Source organism: Hyla sarda, chromosome 5, assembly GCF_029499605.1.
Source record: "Hyla sarda isolate aHylSar1 chromosome 5, aHylSar1.hap1, whole genome shotgun sequence".
In the NCBI taxonomy this organism is placed as follows: domain Eukaryota; kingdom Metazoa; phylum Chordata; class Amphibia; order Anura; family Hylidae; genus Hyla; species Hyla sarda.
In genome coordinates this window covers 176,633,771-176,658,255 of record NC_079193.1, presented here as the reverse complement: position 1 = coordinate 176,658,255, position 24,485 = coordinate 176,633,771, and the positions used below count along the sequence as shown (strand labels likewise).

General features: G+C 42.5%; 1 protein-coding gene across 2 annotated transcripts in view; it reads right to left on the bottom strand.

The window, feature by feature from the left end:
• The window catches only part of GALNT1 (polypeptide N-acetylgalactosaminyltransferase 1), a 727,984-nt gene that overhangs the window by 94,600 nt on the left and 608,899 nt on the right, over positions 1–24,485 (bottom strand). For both annotated transcript variants that reach the window (XM_056520809.1, XM_056520808.1), the window contains one exon: positions 7,441–7,694. In XM_056520809.1, the coding sequence (XP_056376784.1) occupies positions 7,441–7,576 (136 nt within the window). In that variant the 5' untranslated portion in view covers positions 7,577–7,694. The remainder of the gene's footprint in view (positions 1–7,440; positions 7,695–24,485) is intronic.

Here is a 24,485-nt window from a genome sequence, read left to right as displayed (position 1 = left end):
AGAACAGCGCTCACGGGTCACATATGATTAGTTCCCCGATGACAGTATTTGGTATGAACCAGTATACTGCCCAGCACTACCCGGGGGTCCCCAGTGGCGGGACCCTGGTAATCTGACATCTTATCCCCTACCCTTTTGATAGGGGATAAGATGCTAGGGACGGAGTACCCCTTTAAGGACCAGGTCAATTTTATTTTTGCATTTTTTGTACTTTCGTTTTGTCCTCCTCGCCTTCTAATAATTGTGACTTTTATATTTTCATCCACAGACCCATATGAGGGCTTGCCTTTTTCATCACCAATTTTACTTTGTAATGACATCACTTATTTTACCATAAAATGTAGGGCGCAACAAAAAAAAAAAATCATTATTTGTGGGAAAATTGAAAAGAAAACCGCAATTTAGCAACTTTTGGAAGGTTTTGTTTTCACACTGTACACTTTACGGTAAAAATGACATGTTTTCTTTATTTTGTGGGTCAATACGATTATAGTTATATGCTTTTTTAAAATTGTACCACTGTAAAATTGCCCTATTTTAACCACCTATAACTTTCTCATCTTTCCATATACGCTGTGTGCCGTGATCTGTAGTTTTTATCGGTACCCTTTTTGCTTATATATAATTTTTATAATAAAAAAAAAAAAAAAAAAAGTAAAAAATTTGACAAAAAAAAGCAACAATTTTGGACTTTTTATTTATTTTATTTATTTATTAATTTTTTTACATTTAAGCCGTTGCCCGTACGGGATAATTAACAATATATTTTGATAGTTCAGACTTTTACGCATGCGGCAATACCAAATAGGTTTATTTTTTCTGGCTTTTTTGGGGGTAAAATGGGAAAATTGGATGATTTACATTTTTATTGAGGGGAGGGGATCTTTCTATTTTTTTTCCCCCACTTTAATAATCTCCATAGGGGACTACTCATAGCAATCATTTGATTGGTAATACTGTTCAGTGCTATGCATAGGACAAAGCACTGATCAGTGTTTTCAGCGATCTTCTGCTCTGGTCTGTTCGATCTCAGACCAGAGCAGAACACCCCTAGAGATGGCAGGAGGCAGACGAGGGGACCTCCGTCAGCCATTACGGATGATCTAATCCTTGCGGCAGCGCTGCGGGCAATCCAATCATTCATTTAAAGTACCGCACTGCCACAGATGCCTGTGCCGTGATCGCTGATGTCTACCATTACCGGCAGGTCCCTGGCTGCTGATAGCAGCAGGGACCTGCCGCGCACGACTAAGTACCACCGCACCATGACGTACATTTATGTCCATTGTCGTTAAGGGGTTTAGGACCACAGTTTTTTTTTTTCATTTCTGCACTCTCCTATTTTCCACCTCAACTTCTAAAAATCTTAACACTTTCAATTTTCCACCTACAGACCCATATGAGGGCTTGTTTTTGCGCCACCAATCTTTTGGGGGCTTCCGTTTCTACACAATGCACTTTTCAGTAAAAAGGACACCTTATCTTTATACAATTAAAATGATACCCTACTTATAGGCTTCATTTTGTTTTACTTCTTTTAAAAAATAACTATTTGTACGAAAATTAGCATGTTTAAAAATGTCCTCTTCTGACCCCTATAACTTTTCCCATATAGAGGCATGTATGGGGGCTCATTTTTTGCGCCTTGATGGGACTTTTTATACATTTTTAGGGTATATAAAGTGGCCAAAAACACGCAATTTTGGACTTTGGAATATATATATTTTTTATTAATTTATTTATTTTTGAGTACACCATTGACCGTGCGGTTTAATTAACATTATATTTTTAGTTAGGATATTTACGCATGCGGTGATATCATATGTTTATGTTTAATTTTATTTACATATTTATTTTTAAATGGGAAAATGGGGGTGATTCAAACTTTTATTAGGGAAGGGGTTAAATCACATTAACTTTATTATTATTTTTTTTTATTACATGCAATCTTTAGACTGCATATACTGAACAATGCTATGCCATAGCATTGCATTGATCAGTGTTATCTGTGCTCGACTGCTCCAGCCGGAAGAGTCTGGCTGGAGCATTGAGGTACAGATCGGACGGTGAGGAGGCAGGTAAGGGGCCTCCCGCCCCCCTTTCAGCTGTTCAGGATGCAGCGATTTCAAAACGGCAGTCCCGAACAGCCCACTGAGCTAGCCGGGGTGTATTTTCTCCTGTTTTAGACACTGCAATCAACTTTGATTGTGGCGTCTAAAGGGTTAATACCAGACATCAGCCCGATTGTTGATATTAGCCGCGGGATCCTGATAGCAACCAGGACCCACCGGGTATGAAGCGCGCTCAGCTCCTGAGCGCGCTTCAAATAACGGGACTGGGCAATGGACGTAAATATACGTCCATTGTCCTTAAGGGGTTAAAACCTGCATGGTTCCATTCTATTTACTATAGGGACACACAGATCTGGAAAGCTTTTTCTTGGTAGGAATTTCCAGCCATATATATAGTCACAGGTAGAGATGAGCGAACTTACAGTAAATTCGATTCAACACGAACTTCTCGGCTCGGCAGTTGATGAATTATCCTGCGTAAATTAGTTCAGCACAGGAGCACCTGAAAGCTGAACTAATTTATGCAGGATAAGTCATCAACTGCCGAGCCGAGAAGTTTGTGACAAATCGAATTTACTGTAAGTTCGCTCATCTCTAGTCACAGGATTTTGTGTGAATTCAATAAAGAAAAAAAGGTTGTGTTGTGAGAACACCTCCCCATTTATGCCCAACCACACCTCCTTTTCGACCAGCCACGACCCCAGCTTATTTTGGCGCATTGCACCACACATTTTGGTGCAGACTTAATTTGTGTGCACTCTGCCACAATTTGGCGTGCAACCCAATAAAACCAGGTCGGGTTTACAATAGTAAATCTGGGTCAGATTGTCCATATAGTTTACCCTACACAGTTATAGCAGGATAAAAAGTAGCCAGCATTTTCTGGATAAAAATGTCAGAGACACATATATGGTGAACTATATATGTGTGTGTGTGACATTTTATCCAATAAATTAGACTTCTTGCATTTTCCACGCTGGCTACTTCTTATCTTGGATTTACACTTGGTGTGGCCTATCACCTGTTGTGACGTGGATATGGACCTGGGGTGTGCTGAATTACTGTGCTTTTTGTAGTTCTAGCAGGATGTACTAATGACAGGTCCCAATCATAAGGTTTTGGTTATAACCAATTCAAGCACATGGAGGAACAGTAGAAGCCCCATGTAGCTAATACATCGTTAGATACAATGGATCTTATAACATGAAAATGAGGCTCTGACATAGAATGATCCACAAAGTTGAGAAAGTTTTGAATCTTGTGTTTTTGTAATGTGAAATATTTGCTAATAAGGCCCCTTTCACACTATAAAGTTGCTCCATTAAAAGACCAGTTATAAACTTCCGTCAGAAAAGCCTTAAAAATGGATGTTAAACGGCCGTTGCAAAAACCCATTAAAGTCTATGGGATTTTTTGATTATGCGCTATGACTCATCATGAAGAACGGACGTTATTTGGACGGAAGAAAAAAATGGCACATGCACTAATTTTTCTTCCGTCGCAAGAAACAGGTAAATGAACGGCCATTATTTTTAACATTGAAGACTATGGCAAATGGATGAGCCTTTATGTCATCCGTTTGCTCCTGGTTTATAATATCAGTTATTACTTCTGAGCATGCTCAGAAGAGATGACAATCAGCAGACTGCTGCAGTGCTGAGGGACTACTACTACTCCCATCATAGAATAGACTTGTTTCCATGATGGGAGTAGTAGCTCCCCGTCTGCGGGAGTCTGCCAGTGGCTGGGAAGGCTACACCAGTGCTTGTACTACAACCCATCATGAAACATCTGTTCCATGATGGGGGTTGTAGTACAGGGGCTGAGGGATTGATAGCACCGGGTCTCACTTCTGAGACCCAATGCGATTACAAGTTATTAAACAGGGGAGCGGGCGGCATGCTCCTCCACTCCCCTGCGATGTACAATGTATTTTACTTTCATTTTTAAATTCCCCTCCGGGAGCCCTGAATGGCCGGTACTGAGGAGCCACAAAACTGCACAATTCCATATTATTTTCAATTTTGCCCAACATATAATTTTTTTCTGGCTTCATAATACATGATGATATGTTAAAATGAAGTACGCCCTAATACAATAATGTCAATGGAAAAATAGAAAAAGTTATGGGTCTTGGAAGGTGAGGAGAAAAAAAAAATCTAAAGCAACAAATCAAATTTTGACAGGTCATGAAGGAGTTCATGGAAACGAAACTAGCACATGCTCAGTGTGTTTCCTCCATCTCCTGCCAATATCTGGAGTGGACTGCTGAGAGGGGAAAATTCCTATATCCAACACATTAATAAAGCAGTCAGCACCTTTAGTTATAATGTTTAGTGTCTGTTCAAGCTGTTACTTATGGGCTCCTGACTTAGAGGATAGTCTTCTCTAAATGAGACTCCCGCAGAACAGTAATCTCTGAGGGAACCCAACCAAAAAGGAGAATAAAGCATTACACAATTCTGCTACAACTGTCTGCGTAACACATGGATCCAACAATTGTCCAGGTCAAGAAAGGTAGCAGCTACTATGTACTCTAACAAACAGATCATAGGCTAGGTTCACACTGCCGTAAGTTGGAGAACAACGGACACCTCCAGGTCCCGATGGACACCATTGACTTGAATCCGGTCCACCAGGCGTCAGGTATTTTCGGGGAGCTGAGCCCACACAAAAAACACTGCACGTCTGATCTTTTTTCGCCGTTCACCTCCCATCCTTTCATCAGACTGAGTGATAGGGCTTTAGAAGAGCACAGAGGCAGTGTGAACGAGGCCTAACAAATGCATGAAGACAATTCTGAACCTTGCGTGCTATAAAAAGGCAAATGGACTTCACAGAGGGGAGCATTCTAAGAGAAAAGCCACCAAATCCTACCCTAAGAGCAGCTTAGTTCAGGCAGACTCCGATTCAAATGTGAATAATAAGCATGTAATACTAGATTTCATGGCATCAGTCTGCTGGATGGCTTTGGTTAGACCTGAGGGGGCCAGGAGTCAGACACACACAAATCAGCTTTAAAGGGGTACTCTGCCCCTAGACATCTTATCCCTATCCCCTATCCAAAGGATAAGGATGTCTGATCGCGGGGGTCCCGCCGCAGGGGACCCCCACAATCTCTGCTGCGGCACCTCATACATCCAGTGCACGGAGCGAACTTCGTTCCGTGCGGGATGACTGGCGATGCGCGCCGGAGGCTCGTGACGTCATGGCCACACACCCTCAATGGAAGTGTATGGGGGGGAGGGGCCGTGACTTCCTTTTGAGGAGGCGTAGCAGTGACATTACGAGCCTCCAGCGCTGCACCCCATGCACTAAATGAACGCCGGATGCAGCAGGGAGATTGTGGGGGTCCTGCCGCGATTTCCCTGCTGCACCCAGTGTTCGTTTAGTGAGTGAGAAGCAGCGCCGGAGGCTCGTGACATCACGGCCACGCCCCCTCCCATAGACTTCCATTGAGGGGGCGTGGTCGTGACTTCACGAGCCTCCAGCGCGCATCGCCAGTCATCCCGCACGGAGCAAAGTTCATTAATAAGGGAAATAAGATGTCTAGGGGTGGAGTACCCCTTTAACTTCTATGGGACTCAAGTGTGTGAATCAGTATGTGTGAACTAAGCCCCTCTCTTAACACGCAGTAATATTATGGTTCCATACAAACTATACAGAGCAATAAACACAGCACCTATAGGACTACTTGTGTGTGGGATGAAGTGCAAGTGAGGGCAGGGTGTGATACATGAATTTTCTCATCTTACCAACCACAGGGTGTGTGATCACAGATAAAGGACTTTTCTGACTAAAGCAGCAAGAAAATAAGCAGATACATCTTATAACCTCCTCTGTACGACCTCCCCTTTTGCCGACAATGTGACTTGACTGCTTACTGGCATCTGCATTATGGGGATTTCTCAATTTTGGCGAGTATGAGATGTGGACAAGTAGACAAACAAAATAACTCAATATACCTTAAATCTTAATTTGTGGCATTAAATCATCAAAACTGTATCCAATACATCAGATCCACTGCAATGGCCACATTGAAAAGGTCATCCAATCTGCAGGCATCGCCATTTTATAGAGCAGGAGGAGCTGAGCAGATTAATATATAGTCTTGTGGGAAAAGTTTCAACACAACTTGTCATTTCTTGATGGAAATCTCTGCGCATTCTAGGCAAAGTAGTCAAGAGGGCGGTCCTATTCAGTGATTGACAGTTCTTTCTTTATGCACACTTATGCAGAGATAGCTGTCAATCACTGAGTAGGACCATAACTTAAAGGGGTACGCCACCCCTAGGCATCTTATCCCCTATCCAAATGCACTTGGCATTCGTTTAGAGCGTCAGGTGCAGCGCTGGAGGCTCATGACGTCACAGCCACGCCTCCTCAACGTAAGTCTATGGACATAGACTCGCATTGAGGGGCGTGACTGTGACCTCACGAGCCTCTGCCCCGCATTGCTAGTCATCTGGCACAAAGCGAAGTTCGGTCTGTGTAATGGATATCTGGGGTGCTGCAGCCAAGATCACGGGGGTCCCAGTGGGTACCTGTCCTTTGGATAGGAGATAAGATTTCTAGGGGCCAAGTACCCCTTTAACTACTTCGCTTATAAAAAGAAGAGGGTTACATGATAAAAAGAAAAAGAAAGAAAAAGTTATCCTGGAATTTTCTTCCACAAAACTATAATCAAATCTGTTCAGCTCCTCCTGCTCAATAACATGATAACTGCAGATTGGAGTACACTTCAACAGGACAGGTTTCCCATAATAGTATATCTGTCACCCATAGGATATCATGGCAACATGAGTCCTTTCAACAAGCATGCATTACATGGATGTCATATTAGGCTTGGTCTGTCATCTATGAGCTATTATGGCATTTGTTTAATGGACACGTCAAGAAGAGCTTATAATGTATACCTATCCAACGTAAGCCTGTGATGGAAGAAATACAGTAGTATTCATCACCCCATGGCATTCATACAAAAAAAATGCATAATAAGCTGTATATATATATTTTTTTTATCAAATATTGGTGGATGGAATTGTGCAGTCTACTATGCTATATAAACAATATACAGACACGTACTAGGCAGACAGAGACCAAAATGCAAAGCAACTGTATTAAATAAAATGTGATTTGAACAGGGTTGTAGAGAGTTCCTCAAGTGCCCTCAGAGAGTAGAATTATCACCTATAGTAAGTGACAGGCATCTAGAGCTAATGGAAAATCTCACTATAGGACCTACTGGCCTTTATCAGTCATCTTTAAACAATAAAAAGAAAAAAATAATAATCAGATCACTGGCACAACACATCATCTACAACAAAGATCACTACAAAAGGGAAGACAAGAAAAACGGCAGACTCACCCTCTCCAGCAGGCAGGCCCCGCTCCTTATCCTCACATTTGTTGCATTCGCTGAAGTACAGCAATAGAAATATATCCAAGAAGACCCAAACCAATGAGGTGGCCAAGACCACCTTAAAATAAGCAAATTTTTTCATAGCAAGAAAAAAAAATGTAAAAAAAAAAAAAAAAAAAAAAATGATAATTAAAAAACTGAGTCACAAAAATAAAAGGCAGCAGTGTATCCGGAGTCCAGCTTCATCAGTCTTCTACACACTGTAAGAGAAAAGAAGAATTGTAATGAGAGACCAGGAAACGTCCACATCCAGCATCCTGACACACAGGGCCCTGTCCTACACAACTTGGCTTCTTCCTGTATATGCCAGGTCCTAATTCAAAAAGATACCTCATTAACCTATGAAGAAAACAGGAACACCACCTTCCATAGACTTGCATTGAGGGGGCGTGCGCATGACGTCACGAGGGGCGGAGACCTGCACTCAGCGTTCAGAACATTTTGTTCCAATCGCTGGGGAAGTGGAGTACCCCTTTATTAGGTTAATGAGGTATCATGGTTATGTTGTAGAAAACTAAAGTTTCCCCCAGCATTCTGCACTCAATACCCCATAACAAAGTGAAAACAGATTGTTAGAAATATTTATTAAAAATAAAATATTGCATTGACATAAGTATTCAGACCCTTTCCTCTGTACATAGTTTAGGCCCCTTTGGCAGAAATGACAGCCTCCAGTCTTCTGGGGAATGATTCCACAAGGTTTGCACACCATCTTTGCAGATCCTCTGAAGCCACCACCATACTTTGCTGTAGGGATGGCATTGGGCATGTGATAAGTAGAGATGAGCGAACTTACAGTAAATTCGATTCGTCACGAACTTCTCGGCTCGGCAGTTGATGACTTATCCTGCATAAATTAGTTCAGCTTTCCGGTGGGCTGGAAAAGGTGGATACAGTCCTAGGAGACTCTTTCCTAGGAATGTATCCACCTTTTCCAGCCCACCGGAGCACCTGAAGGCTGAACTAATTTACGCAGGAAAAGTCATCAACTGCTGAGCCGAGAAGTTCGTGACGAATCGAATTTACTGTAGGTTCGCTCATCTCTAGTGATGAGCAGTTCCTGGTTTCCTCCAGACATGACAATTAGAAGCGATTTCCTCAGACCATAAAATCTTGTTTCTCACAAGAGCCCTTTAGATCCTTCTTTGCAAACTCCAGATGGAAGTGTATTTTACTGAAGAGCGCTTTCTTTCTGGCCAGTCTGCCATGAAGATCCTTTCCCCCCCCCCGATTACTTCGTTGGGTGGGGCGGCCAGTTCTAGGAAGAGTGCTGGCAGTCTTGAACTCTTTCTATTTAAGAATTATGGAGACCACTGTGTTTTTGGGGCTTTCAGTCCAGCAGACATTTTTTGTACCCTTCTCCAGATCGGTGCCCCTTAACAATCCTGTGTCTGAGCTCTACAGGCAGTTCTTACCCCCTCATGGCTTGGTGTTTGCTCCGAGTGCATTGGCAGCTGTGAGATCTTATATAGACAGGGATGTGTCCTCCCAAATAATGTCCAGTCAAGTGAATTTACCACAGATGACTCCGATCAAAGTGTAGAAACATAAACTGTCACAGCTAAGTGTCTAAATGCTTAGGTCAATACCAAATTTTAATCTTTAATTTGCAATAAATTTGTAAAAAAGCCTGAAGGTAAGTTTTCACATTCTCATTATGGCTAGTGAGGGCAGATCGAGCAGGAAGGGGAGATTTTTTATTTTCGCCTCAACATAAAATGAAAAAGGGTCCGAACACTTTCTTTTTATATTGTAAAGAAAATCTGTATGAAAGAGGTTTTGACAATGATGGTAGAGATGCAATCTCACGCCTGTTACCCTCTGACACTAACATTCACCTGGGTGTGAAAAATGACCACTGACTGGAAGACTGGAGGAAACCAAAACACAAATGCTGTTGAACCTGATTGTTCAGCAACTGATACCAGGAAAATAAGGATACAGTCCTAGCCACCCTAAGACTCATCTTGAATAGCGGCGCAAGCTTATGAAGGTTCCGCCTTATTTACTTTAAAGGGGTATTCCAGGCCAAAACTTTTTTTATATATCAACTGGCTCCGAAAAGTTAAACAGATTTGTAAATTACTTCTATTAAAAAATCTTAATCCTTCCAATAGTTATTAGCTTCTGAAGTTGAGTTGTTGTTTTCTGTCTAACTGCTCTCTGATGACTCACGTCCCAGGAGCTGTGCAGTTCCTATGGGGATATTCTCCCATCATGCACAGCTCCCGGGACGTGACATCATCATTGAGCAGTTAGACAGAAAACTTCAGAAGCTAATAACCATTGGAAGGATTAGGATTTTTTAATAGAAGTAATTTACAAATCTGTTTAACTTTCTGGAGCCAGTTGAGAATATATAATATATAATATAACAGAATTCCGTGGGAATATTCCGCTGCAGCAGAGCCCCAGTGATTTCAATGGGATTCTGCTGCACTGTGCACACTGAAGTTTCAATCTTCATTTTTGCACTTTAGTTTTTCCTCATCTTCTAAAAAATCATTACGCTTTCATTTTTGCACCTACAGAGCCATATAAGGGCTTGTTTTTGTGTGACCAATTGTACTTTGTAATGACATCACTTATTTTATAATATATTCTGCGGTGAGAGAAAAAAAAAATTTGTGGCATGAAATGAAAAGAAAAACGCCATTTTGCACCAATATTAGTATGTTTAAAATTGTCATATTCTGACCCCTATAACTTTTTTTTTCCCCCCATGTATGGGGCGGCATGAGTGCTTATTTTTACGCTGTGGTCTGTAGTTTTTATCGGTACCATTTTTGTTTTGATGGGACTTTTTGATCGCTTTTCATTAATATTTTTATGGTATATGAAGTGACCAAAAATTCCCAATTTTGAACTTTGGTATTTTTTTTTACGTATACACAATCGACCATGCAGTTTAGCTATCGTTATATTTTAATAGTTCGGACATTTACACACGCGGCTGTACCACATGATTATTTTTATTACATTATTTAAGTTATTAAAATAGGAAAGGGGGGGGGGGGTGATTAAAATTTGTATTGGGAGGCTATACCATGCAATCTTTTGAATGCATACACTGTTCAATGTTATGCCATAGCATAGCATTGATCAGTGTTACCGGCACTCTGCAGCTCTAGCCTGCAGGCATGGAGCAGATCTCCGATCGGACAACAAGGAGGCAAACGATTATCCTCCCGGCGTCCAGTAAGCTGATCAGGACAACACGATTCTGTTGCGATAGTCCCAATCAGCTCACGATAGTTTTACTTTCAGTTTAGATGCTGCGATCAAAGTTAAAGATCGGCGGTGCCCGGCATCAGCCGTGGGTCCTGGCTACCCGAGCAACCGGGATCCAATGGGTTTAACTCGATCGTGAGAATGGTTTAAACCCTGTTAGCAGGATCAGGACGTACAGGTACGCCCTCAGTCCTTAAGGACTTCGCAATGGGGGCATACCCATACGCCCTGCGTCCTTAAGGGGTTAAAGTTAATGTTGAACAGCTTATGTGAAATACATAAGAATGTGTCAAAAACCTAATCAGACGTTTATTTGTATGAGATTTTCCTTCTTAGTTCCCTGTGGCTTTAGCTGCCGGTCTTCTCTGTAGATTTGTTACTTTCACTATAAAGAAAGGTAGAGGAGAAATGCACGAGCCACGACCTGTGCGACTCAGATCTTATAATGTAAAGAACGTTATAATGGAGGACAGTCTATACAGCTATTTCAAGTTCTCTGCTCTTAGCACCTACGGGCCACCATAACCTAACAGAGGTGGCATTATTACCTTAACAGGTTTATGAGGGCAAGAACCGAGCAGACAAGTCATGCTAGATTTATGTGTCAGCTCCTTGTGACAGTAAATCTATAACTACAGAAAGTGGCAATATAAAGAGCAAGCAAACAGGGCTGCACGGCCCACCCCAGCAGCACATGTGTGAACCTCTAGATTGAAAGCAGTCAACATACCATAACAACAACTAACTTGTCAAAACTCTACTCCGGTATTCAATTGTCCATAGACAGTCTTTAAAAACAGGAATGGAGCTGGTTTGGTAGATCAGTTCTGTATAAAACATTGATCTTCCCTAAGATTTTATACTGTATTAGCACACTCCCAATCCAAATTCCCAAATCACGACTACTTCAATTTCACTCACAAATGCTAAAATTTGTTTGGAACAATAAAAAAATAAAAAAACATAGAATATCTTCAACTCTTCCTTCGCAAAAAATACGATAATGGAGGTATAGCACTGCCTAACCTTCTAGCTTATTACAAAGCTAATCTGCTCACACAATCCATAGAGTGTCTACGATCACCACAACAACAGAAACCATGGGTAAAACTAGACTCAGCATTGCATAAAATCAAAGACTGGAGATCTGTAATTCTAAAACTATGATATGGTTAAATCTTTACCCAAATGTACCAATTCTACGTTAAAAGCAGTTTTAGAAGCATGGAAACCGGTAGGAAAGCAGTACATGAATAACCACCTCTTAGTGGAACATGATATTCCATTATTCTCTTTATGTTACTTTACTAGAATCCATGACCTCTCCAAATGGGAACAATTAGGGATCACAAAACGAGCAGATCTAGTAGAAAATGGTAAACTAAAGGGCTTCCAGTCCTTGAAAACTCAATACAGTGTGTCCGACAAAGATAGAAATCTGTACCACTCAATCCAAAAATCACTGGAAAAAATATCCAATCTACAAGACGTGCCTCCCCCAACACCGGACCATGATCATACCAGACAAACTGGGCCCAAAAAAGGCATATGACTATTACAATGAGGATGAATATTTAGTCTCTACACCATCCCACACTAAATGGGAGGTAGATCAAGGGAAAAGGTTTACACCACCAGACTGGCTCAAAGCTATATCCTATCTCAAAAAATCTACCTCATGCACGAGTCATAGAGGACAATATGTACTATAAAATGTTAACAAGGTGGTACGACACACCTAAAAGACTCAGTCTCATATACCCTGACTGTTCGGATAGGTGTTGGAGGGGGGTGTGGTGAAATTAGATCTATCCTACACGTCTTTTGGTTGTGCCTCAAGTTGTCCGGACTTAGAAAAGGTTTGAACGATTTGGTAACATCACTAACTGGTAATCAAAACTCGTTAACTCCTAAAATGATACTATTAAATATTGGTTTGGCTCGCATAACTACCGTATATACTTGAGTATAAGCCGAGTTTTTCAGCACGATTTTGCTGAAAATGCCCCCCCTCGGCTTATACTCGAGTGAACTCTCTGCCTGTCAATCCCTCCATCAGTGGTCTTCAACTCCCAGCATCGCCTGTCCGGGCATGCTGGGTGTTGTAGTTTTGAAACCTCTGGAGGTCCGCAGGTTGAAGACCACTGCGGCCTTCGTCATCATCCAGCCCCCCCCCCCCCCCTTTTGTTTTGTACTCACCTCCCCTTGGTGGGAAATTAGGGTGAGCTGGTCCGGGCCATCTATGCTGCAGGGACCGTCCGGTGGGGATGGTTAGTCGTTGTGGGCTGTCCATTTTTCCCGGGGGGCCTCTTCTCCGCGCTTCGGGCCCTGCCCCGGAGTACTGACGTTACCTTGAAGACGACGCACAGGGACGTTCATGCTCAACGTCCCTGTGCGTCGTCATCAAGGCAACGCCACTAGTCCGGGCACGAAGTGCTGAGAAGAGGCCACCCCGGTGAAAATGGACAGCCCGCAACGACTAACCATCCCCACCCTGCAGCATTGATGGCCTGGACCAGCTCACCCTAACTTCCCGCCGAGGGGAGTACAAAACAAAAGGGGGGGTGGCTGGATGACGACTAAGGCCGCAGTGGTCTACAACCTGCGGACCTCCAGAGGTTTCAAAACTACAACACCCAGCATGGCTGTCCGGGCATGCTGGGAGTTGTAGTTTTGCAACTTCTGGGGGTCCGCAGGTTGAAGAACACCGATGAATGGATTGACAGGCGGTGATGATGAAGAGGGGGGGGGGGGGGTGATAACGAAGGCCGCAGTGGTCTTCAACCTGCAGACCTCCAGAGGTTTCAAAACAACAACTCCCAGCATGCCTGGACAGCCGATGGCTGTCAGGGCATGCTGGGAGTTGTAGTTTTGCAACATCTGGAGGTCCGCAGGTTGAAAACCACTGATGAAGGGATTGACAGGCGGTGATGATGAGGGTGTTAATGACGGGTGTCTGGAGGATGACATGGGGGGGGTGATGTATTTCCTACCCTAAGGCTTATAGTCGAGTCAATAACTTTTCCTGGTTTTTGGGGGTAAAATTAGGGGCCTCGGCTTATATTCGAGTATATATGGTAAAGAGCGTAGAACACCTATTTGCTACTTGGGTATAATCACTAGATCATCTATTGCTAGGATGTGGAAATCTCCAGCAGTTAAAAACCTCAAGGATATTATTGATGAGGTATCTGGTAATTATCTATTGGAAATAAAATATGCTTGAAATGCTCTCAAAAACAGGAGCAATGGCTGAATCATTTCCAAGAAAAACTTTATTTCACTGTGGTATTCTGGTATTCATTAACTGAACACAATGGGACAAAGTTCCTTCTTTGCTACACATTTACGACACCCTGATTTTTCACACTGTCCAATGCACATTGGAGTGATGCAAGTGGCGAGGAAGGCGAAAAAGACTAATAAATAAATTAAAAATAAAATTTATATTCTCTGAAACAGCATAGGAGGTATGTACAAAATTAAAACATTACTACATTTTTATGAATATGTCTACATTTCACTTTAATGTAGTCAAGGAGCGACCATGTGCAAAACAAACACTTAGAATAAGGCTCTTTCCACACTATAAAGTTGCTCCGTTAAAAGACCAGCTATAAACTTCCGTCAGAAAAGCCTAAAAAACGGATGTTAAACGGCAGTTACAAAATCCCATTTAAGTCTATGGGATTTTTTGATTATCCGTTATGACCCTTTATAGCCCGTCATGAATAACGGACGTTATTTGTGATGGAAGAAAAAAAAAATGGCACATGCACTAATTTTACTTCCATCACAAGAAACGGGTAAATTAAAAGGCCGTTATTTTTAACATTGAAGTCTATGACAACAGAGGAGCCCTTGTGTCATCCATTTGCACTTGGTTTATAATATCTGTTATTACTTCTGAGAATGCTCAGAAGAGGTGACATCAGCAGACTCCTGCAGTGCTGAAGGACTACTATTACACCCATCATGGAACAGACTTATTTCCATGATGGGAGTAGTAATTCCCTGGCTGCAGGAGTCTGCCGGTGGCTGGGGAGGCTACATTAGTGTTTGTACTACTACCCCCATCATGGAACAGACTCTGTTCCATGATGGGGGTTGTAGTACAGGGGCTGAGGGAATGATCGGATCGGGTCTCACTTCTGAGACCCGATGTTATCAGAAGTTAAGAAGTTATTAAACAGGGGAGCGGGCAGCATGCTCCACTCCCCTGCAATGTACGATGTATTTTACCTTCATTCTTAAACTCCCGGGCAGGAGCCCTGAAAGTGGGGGGATAATATGTCTGGCCCCCGCAGCGCTTCTATATATCTTGCCCCCTGCTGCACTATATAAGTCTTGCTCCCCCCCCCCCCCCCCCTGCAGCGCATTTATATAGGCATTGTCCCCCACAGTGCATTTATATGGGTAATGTCCCCACAGTGCATATATTTTCCCCCCGCAGCGCTATCATAAGCCCCCGGCAGTGCTATGAATGAAAAGTCGAGTTTGGGTACAAGTAGCGTGTATTTTATTCATACATGCAACAAGTACAGGGAAAACAGCAAGACTCGTTTCGAGGGTATGCTCCCTCTTTTTCAATTGCAAATTGAAAAAGAGGGAGCATACCCTCAAAAAGCGTGTGAATCCACTAAGGCAGTGTCAATACAGAGAATCTTTTTCAGAATTCTCGCGCTTTACTTCTTACCGACCCCCCTCAGGAGACTGGTCATCTCTGCAGGCTGTAGCCAAGGATCCCACATAGCTATTCAGCATCTTAAGGGGTGATATGCATGAAACCAAGGTTCACAAAAGGTTAGCACATCTCTTATTGAAGGGCTTTGGGAAATCTAGCCCACAGAATTACATGAGGCGCTGCCCTCCATTTTTCTTCTGTTCTCCCTTTCTATGAATGAAAAGTATTCTATTAGCAGCGCATCGGGCCGGGAAGCCAGCCGGCCCGATGCGCTGCTGAAAGAATACGTGTCTTTCATAGAGCTGCGGCGGCATATGTACATAGGAGCACTGTGGGGGCCAGATTACGCTATATGTCTGGCCCCCACAGCGCTTCTATAATCATATGCCTTCACAGCACTATGAATGAAATGTATTCTAACAGCAGCGCATCTGGCCGGCCCGATACGCTGCTGATAGAATACTTTTCATTCATAGCGCTGCGAAGGAATATGATTATAGAAGCGCTGTGGGGGCCAGACATATGGATATGTCTGACCCCGGCAGCGCATCTATATACAGCTGTGGCAGCGCTAGAAGATTCCTGGGTAGTAGGCGGGGGGGAATAAAATGAACACTTAAAAAATGTGAAGAAAATACATTGTACATCGCAGGGGAGCGCAGCATGCCGCCTGCTCCTCTGCTTAATAACTTCTTATCGCATCAGGTCTCAGAAGTGAGATCCGGTGCGATCAATCCCTCAGCCCTTGTACTACAACCCCCATCATGGAACCGAGTCTGTTCCAGGATGGGTGTAGTAGTACAAACACTAATGTCGCCTCCACAGCCACTGAGACTCCCGCAGCCAGGGAATTGCTACTCCCATCATGGAAACAAGTCTGTACCATGATGGGAGTAGTAGTAGTCCCTGCTGTGGGAGTCTGTAGGCAGAGGTGTTAAAATGGCTGTACATGAGGGATGTTATAACGGGTCTTAATGGATGAATATGCCCTTTATTTTGAGGGACATTCAGCCATTAGCACCCGTTATTTCATCCGTTATTATACATCCGTTTTTACACAGAAAACAGATGTTTAATAACTGATGAATACTCATAGTGTGAAAGGAGCCTTATATATTTTGTGCTTTTATATGTTTAGTCATAGTATGGGAAAATTCCCATTAGCTGTTATCTTTAGTTTTCTAAGCACCATATAGTGTTAAATTTTGATAACTCTGGATCGCACCTCCTTCATTAAACTATATTGACTTGTTTGCCGATACACCAAGCACCGCCAAAGAAACTGGATATCCACTACATAGGAGCATCGGTGTACGAACACATGGACTTAGAGCCTGCAATATATCCTATATACCTTTGTTTCTTTTTGTTTTCTTAACTGTTTTGTTGCATGGATATGACGATGTATTATCTATTTAACTTCAATAAAAAACAACGTTGAAGGGTGCAGGGGCACAAATGATCTTCACAGGGAGCCAGTGAAGAAATCACATTTTACAGCTAAGCTAGAACTTCCTTCAGCACTTTCCATCATCGAGGTTACCTAGTAATTGGCTGGAAATTATAGCTGATGGCGGCACCATACAATGCCCGTCCCTGAAGGTTGCTTCTTCATAAAGAAGAGACTATTGTGCTGTATATGGGCCCAGCTTCACGAGACTTTCAGCCACACACTTCCTCTGTGTTACTCATCTGGAAGGTGGAGGTTGCCAGTTGCTACAACACATGATTCACCAGTATAACATTATGGCTTCTAATGCGGAAGGCAACGTTCTGTCATTTATATGGAATTAAATCATAACATGTTACGAAGCGGTGAGATCTGACAGTGATGCGAGGAGGCTCCCTCCATGAATATACATGATCTGCCCGGGGAAGCAGGGATGTGTCTCACATAACACTGGGACACAGACTGCACTGAACACATGCTCCAACAAATAACGTGACAAAGGCCTTCCCCATTTATCTGTTCGAGATAAAAGACTGAGCGAGTTCCCCCTACAGCCAATCACAGCTCAGCTTTCATTTTACCAGAGCGCATTAAGTTGAACTTTGATTGGTTGTTGGTGCAAATTAGAAAGATTGTAAAATATGTGCCTTGGTGTGCTAAAGGAATCTTAAAGGGGTTATCCAGGAAAAAAAAACATATATATATATATAAAAATCAACTGGCTCCAGAAAGTTAAACAGTGAATTACTTCTATTAAAAAATCTTAATCCTTTCAGTACTTATGAGCTGCTAAAGTTGAGTTCTTTTCTAAGTCCTCTCTGATGACACGTGTCTCGGGAATTGCCCAGTTTAGAAGCAAATCCCCATAGCAAACCTATTCTACTCTGTGCAGTTCCCGAGACAAGCAAAGATGTCAGCAGAGAGCACTGTTGCCAGACAGAAAAGAACAACTCAACTTCAGCAGCTGATAATTATTGAAATGATTAAGATTATTTAATAGAAGTAATTTACAAATCTGTTTAACTTTCTGGAGCCAGCTGATATAGATTTATATATTATATATTTATATATTATATATATATATATATATATATATATATATATATATATATATATATATATAAGTTTTTCCTGAAATACCCCTTTAAAGGAGTACTCCGCCCCTAGACATATCCCCTATCCAAAGGATAAGGGATAAGATGCCTGATCGCTGAGGACCCGCCGCTAGGGACCTGGGAACTGGCTCCATAAAGTTAAACAGATTTGTAAATTACTTCTATTAAAAAATCTTAATCCTTTCAGTACTTATGAGCTTCTGAAGTTAAGAAGCTCCCATAGCAAACCTCTTCTAAACTGGGCGGTTCCCGAGACACGTGTCATCAGAGAGCACTTAGACAGAAAAGAACAACCTTAACTTCAGAAGCTAATAAGTACTGAAAGGATTAAGATTTTTTAATAGAAGTAATTTACAAATCTGTTTAACGTTCTGGAGCCAGTTGATATATAGAAAAAAGTTTTTTCCTGGATAACCCTTTTAAAATTGCCCTATTTTGGGGGCTCATTTTTTGCGCCATGATCTGTAGTTTGTTTTGGTACCACATTTGCTTATGTGACTTTTTCATCGCTTCGCCGTACACTATGCAGCACCGTACATTTACGGTGCATACCCTTAAGGGTTTAAGTTTATAGGGCCCCTACCCAACGTTACCAAGGTTCATTTGTACAGAAGGATTTGTACAGAATATATTTCTGTGTATGTATATAATATATTAGGGCTGCAGCTAACGATTATTTCAATAATCGATTAGTTGGCGATTATTTCATGGATTAATCGGAAAAACACGTCAAAATGCCAAGGGGGGGGGGGGGGGGGGGGGAGTTAGCCGATTCTACTTGAAAAATGATGTACAACGGCCATATTAACAGTTTCTAGCATGTGATGACCAAACAGCAGCGATTTTGGACTTTTTTTTACGTTTACGTCGGTTGCTGTACAGGATTATTATCAATGATCCTTTACAGCAATTTTTATCGGGGGGAGTGGTTTATTTACATTTTAATAATATAAACTTTTTTTTTTTTTTTACTTTACACTAGAGATGAGCGTTAGTGATTAGATTAGTCACGAACTTCTCGGCTCGGCAGTTGCTGACTTTAGCCTGCATAAATGAGTTCAGCTTTCAGGTGCTCCGGTGGGCTGGAAAAGGTGGATACAGTCCTAGGAGAGAGTCTATGCAGGCTAAAGTCATCAACTGCCGAGCCGTGAGGTTCGTGACTAATCAAATCACTGTAACTTTGCTCATCTCTACTTTACACTTTTGATATACACATGGGGGTATGTGCAGACTGCAGAGCTTTGCACCCATGTCTGTAGTATAGACTCTGTAGTACTACAGATACAAGGGTGCAAATGCTGTGCACATACCCCCATGTGTATAGCAGTCAGTGTGTGTGTAGTACATGAACACTGCTATACCCATGGGGGCATTTGCAGAGCATTGCACCCTTGTGTCTGTAGTAGACTGTTTTTCCTCATCTAAAATTGTCGCACAGAAAGTCGCAGTCTAAATACATGCAACTTTTTCACGACTTTTGCTTTAGAGCATGTTTAGTACATGATGTATTCTGGTCTATTTTAGACGGAAAAATGCATTGGTGCTGAATTTATCAATAGTGACTTTTAGGGGAAAAGTCGCATTGACCGAAAGTACGCTGAAATGTCAGACCATGCTGGAGCAGGTTTAAATACAGTCTAAACAATAGATCCCGAAGTCTGCGTGCAGAATTTATCAAGAGCCGTGTGACTTTTTAAAAAAAAAAATTTATTTTTTTTAAATCAACTGGTGCCAGAAAGTTAAACAGATTTGTAAATTACTTCCATCAAAAAAATCTTAATCCTTCCAGTACTTATTAGCTGCTGAATACTACAGAGGAAATTATTTCCTTTTTGGAACACAGTGCTCTCTACTGACATCTCTGTCCATAGCAGGATAGGTTTGCTATGGGGATTTTCTCCTACTCTGGACAGTTCTTAAAATGGACAGAGATGTCAGCAGAGATCACTGTGGTCATGATGTCAGCAGAGAGCTCTGTGTTCCAAAAAGAAAATAATTTCCTCTGTAGTATTCAGCAGCTAATAAGTACTGGAAGGATTAAGATTTTTTAATAGTCATTTACAAATCTGTTTAACTTTCTGGCACCAGTTGATTAAAAAAAATAAAGTTTTCCAGAGTTCCCCTTTAAGCGCACAATAGACCGGCCTTACGCTCTGTAGGTTGGTCTATATTGATGCGGGAAATAGACAACTTTGATAAATCCCCCCAGTGTGTGTATGTGTATTACATACACACTGCTATACACATGGGGGTACGTACTACAGACACAAGGGTGCAATGCTCTGCATATACCCCCATGTGTATAGCAGTGTGTATGTAGTACATATACACTGCTATACACATGGGAGGTATGTGCAGAGCATAGCACCCTAGTGTCTGTAGATGACACAAAGGTGCAATACTCTGCAGATACTCCCCGTGTGTGTCAATATGTAATGCGGCAGTAACAGTGGCAGGGCGCATTAACCAGCAGGAAACTGGCCTACCGGCGGCAGTAGTACAGGTAAGGTCCTCCAGAGCAGGCATAGGCTCCATAAAATGGAGGCAACAAATGTAAAGCGTCCACAGGTGGCAGCGGGCGAGGGGAGGATGGCAGAGCAGCAGCACGCTTGATTGGTGAGAATTGGGTCAGCAGAGGGTGGGACAGGGACTTCACTTAGAGGCTGCGGCAGTGGGGGATTTGCGGGACCCGCAGCAGCCTTATGACCGCAGGCGCCCGCACAACTAATCGGCCGATTATTCTAGAACAGGATTCGTCGACAATTAATCCAGTTATCGAATATTATCAATTAAATAGATTAATCATTGCAGCCCTAATATACACTGCTCAAAAAATTAAAGGGAACACTAAGATAACACATGCTAGATCTGAATGAACTAATTGTATGACATACTTTCATCTTTACATAGTTGAATGTGCTGACAACAAAATCAATCAAATTTATCAATTAGGTCTGGATATGGAGTCACACTCAAAATCAAAGTGGAAAACCACACTACAGGCTGATCCAACTTTGATGTAATGTCCTTAATACAAGTCAAAATGAGGCTCAGTAGTGTGTGTGGCCTCCACGTGCCCGTATGACCTCCCTACAATGCCTGGGCATGCTCCTGATGAGGTGGTGGATGGTTTCCTGAGGGATGTCCTCCCAGACCTGGACTAAAGCATCCGCCAACTCCTGGACAGTCTGTGGTGCAACATGGCATAGGTAGATGGAGCGAGACATGATGTCGCAGATGTGCTCAATCGGATTCAGGTCTGGGGAATGGGCGGGCCAGTCCATTGCATCAATGCCTTCCTCTTGCAGGAACTGCTGACACACTCCAGCCACATGAGGTCTAGCATTGTCTTGCATTAGGAGGAACCAAGAGCCAACCACACCAGCATATGATCTCACAAGGGGTCTGAGGATCTTATCTCGGTAAACTAGTGGCTGGCTTTCTCTGGCAAGCACATGGAGGGTTGTGCGCCCCCCCCAAAGAAATGCCAACCCACACCACTACTGACCCACCGCCAAACTGGTCATCCTGGATGAGCTGCACTACCTGAGCCACTTGTGTGGGTTGTAGACTCTGTCTCATGCTACTACTAGAGTGAAAGCACTGCCAGCATTCAAAAGTGACGCAACATCAGCCAGGAAGCATAGGAAGTGAGAAGTGGTCTGTGGTCACCACCTGCAGAACCATTCCTTTATTTGGGGTGTCTTGCTAATTGCCTATAATTTCCACCAGTTGTCTGTTCCGTTTGCACAACAGCATGTGAAATTGATTGTCAATCAGTGTTGCTTCCTGAGTGGACAGTGATTTCACAGAAGTGTGATTGACTTGGAGTTACATTGTGCTGTTTAAGTGCTCCCTTTATTTTTTTGAGCAGTGATAGATAGATAGAGATATCTCTATCTATCTATCTATCTCTCTCTCTCTCTCTCTATCTCTATCTCTCTCTATCGCTCTCTCTCTCTCTATCTATATCTATAAATTTCTTCATTCTTGCATCTCTTCACATATGGCACACAGCAGGGATCAACCAAAATCATGCTCCAATGGCATGAATGCCATTTATACTAAGCCAGTTTCAGTCATGTGTAATAGAGATACGTTATTGCGTCCATATTACAGCCACAAATCCTGCGAGGACGCAGTTCTAATAACCTGAAGGAAAAGCCACATGGGGCTCTATGAGGTTTTCCGTTTGGGTCATGGATTTGTGGCTGTGATATGGATGCAGAATTATTACATTTCTCTGAACACTCCCCTAGAGTTTTATTTACACCAATGTACTGTTACAGTTATTGCCGGATTAAAAAAAATAAAAATAAATATGAAGTAAAAACCTTTAAAAACACATGTGAATAAAACCACCTTTACATCACGATTTACCACACGTATACATCGGCAGCCATAGACTCTGCTTATAGGTCTGAGCCCAAACACATATGTTTGGAAAATGGCCTGAAGTTTGTCACTAGCTGACTATGTTCGGGCTATTAAAGTATATAGGGCCTGTGACTATTGATGTATACTGTTGTGCTCTTGGATAAGTGCCATATACTGTGTTTGCTGTGGGGCAAAATATGGGAGTGGGCTCCACAGCGTCACGCCCCCTCCCATAGACTTTCATTGAGGGGCATGGCAGTAACGTCACGAGACTCCGCCCTGCATAGCCATTCATCTGGTAACGTATCGAATTTTGCTCCATGCACCATATGTCGGTAGCACAGCCAAGATCGCAGGGGTCCCCAGCAGCAGGACCCCAGCGATCAGACACCTTATCCCCTATGCTTTGGATAGGGGATAAGATGTCTAGGGGCGGAGTACCCCTTTAAGGGCTATACTATTCAACACCTTAAGAAAGCAGTAACATGAACAAAGAGGACATGTTTTCAGTAGGTGGGTCCTGCAGAAACACATGGGATCATTACAATATTCATCAGACGATGTCCCAATGGAATATGAAGACGGCTTACTTACAGTCATGGCCGTAAATGTTGGCACCCCTGAAATTTTTCAAGAAAATGAAGTATTTCTCACAGAAAAGGATTGTAGTAACACATGTTTTGTTATACACATGTTATTCCCTTTGTGAGTATTGGAACTAAACCAAAAAAAAGGGAGGAAAAAAGGAAATTGGATATAATGTCACACCAAACTCCAAAAATGGGCTGGACAAAATTATTGGCACCCTTTCAAAATTGTGGAAAAATAAGATTGTTTCAGGCATGTGATGCTTAAACTCACCTGGGGCCAGTAACAGGTGCCGGCAAGCTAAAAATCACACATGAAAACATAAAAAGGAGAGAAGTTCACTTAGTCTTCATTTTGTGTCTGTGTGCGCCACACTAAGCATGGACAACAGAAAGAGAACTGTCTGAGGACTTGAGAACCAAAATTGTGGAAAAATATCAACAATCTCAGGGGAGATTTATCAAAACCTGTGCAGACTGCAGAGGTAGAGTTGCTGCGTTGCCCATAGCAACCAATCAGATGACTTTCATTTTTAAAGAGACCTCTGAAAAATTAGAGAAGCTAGCTGATTGGCTGCTATGGGCAACTCAGAAGCTTTTCCTCTGAACATGGTTTGATAAATCCCCCCCCCCCCCCCTCTCAAGGTTACAAGTCCATCTCCAGAGATCTAGATTTGCCTTTGTCCACAGTGCACAACATTATCAAGAAGTTTGCAGCCCATGGCACTGTAGCTAATCTCCCTGGGTGTGGATGGAAGAGAAAAATTGATGAAAGGTGTTAATGCAGGATAGTCCGGATGGTGGATAAGCAGCCCCAAACAATTTCCAAAGATATTCAAGCTGTCCTGCAGGCACAGGGAGCATCAGTGTCAGCGCGAACTATTCTGCAACATTTAAATGAAACGAAACACTATGGCAGGAGACCCAGGAGGTCCCCACTGCTGACACAGAGACATAAAGCAAGACTACATTTTGCCAAAATGAACTTGAGTAATCCAAAATCCTTCTGGGAAAACATCTTGTGGACAGATGAGACCAAGATAGATCTTTTTGGTAAAGCACAATATTCTACTGTTTACCAAAAACAGAATGAGGCCCACAAAGAAAAGAACACAGTATCTACAGTGAAATATGGTGGAGGTTCAATAATGTCTTGGGTTGTTTTGCTGCCTCTGGCACTGGGTGCCTTGAATGTGTACAAGGCATCATGAAATCTGAGGATTATCAACGGATTTTGGGTCGCACTGTACAGCCCAGTGTTAGAAAGCTGGGTTTCTTCCGAGATCTTAGGTCTTCCAGCAGGACAATGACCCCAAACATACATCAAAAAGCACCCAAAATAGATGGCAACAAAGCGCTGGAGAGTTCTGAAGTGGCAGCAATGAGTCCAGATCTAAATCCCATTGAACACCTGTGGAGAGATCTTAAAATTGCTGTTGGGAAAAGTCACCTTTCCAATAAGAGACCTGGAGCAGTTTGCAAAGGAAGAGTGGTCCAACATTCCGGCTGAGAGGTGTAAGAAGCTTATTGATTGTTATAGGAAGCAA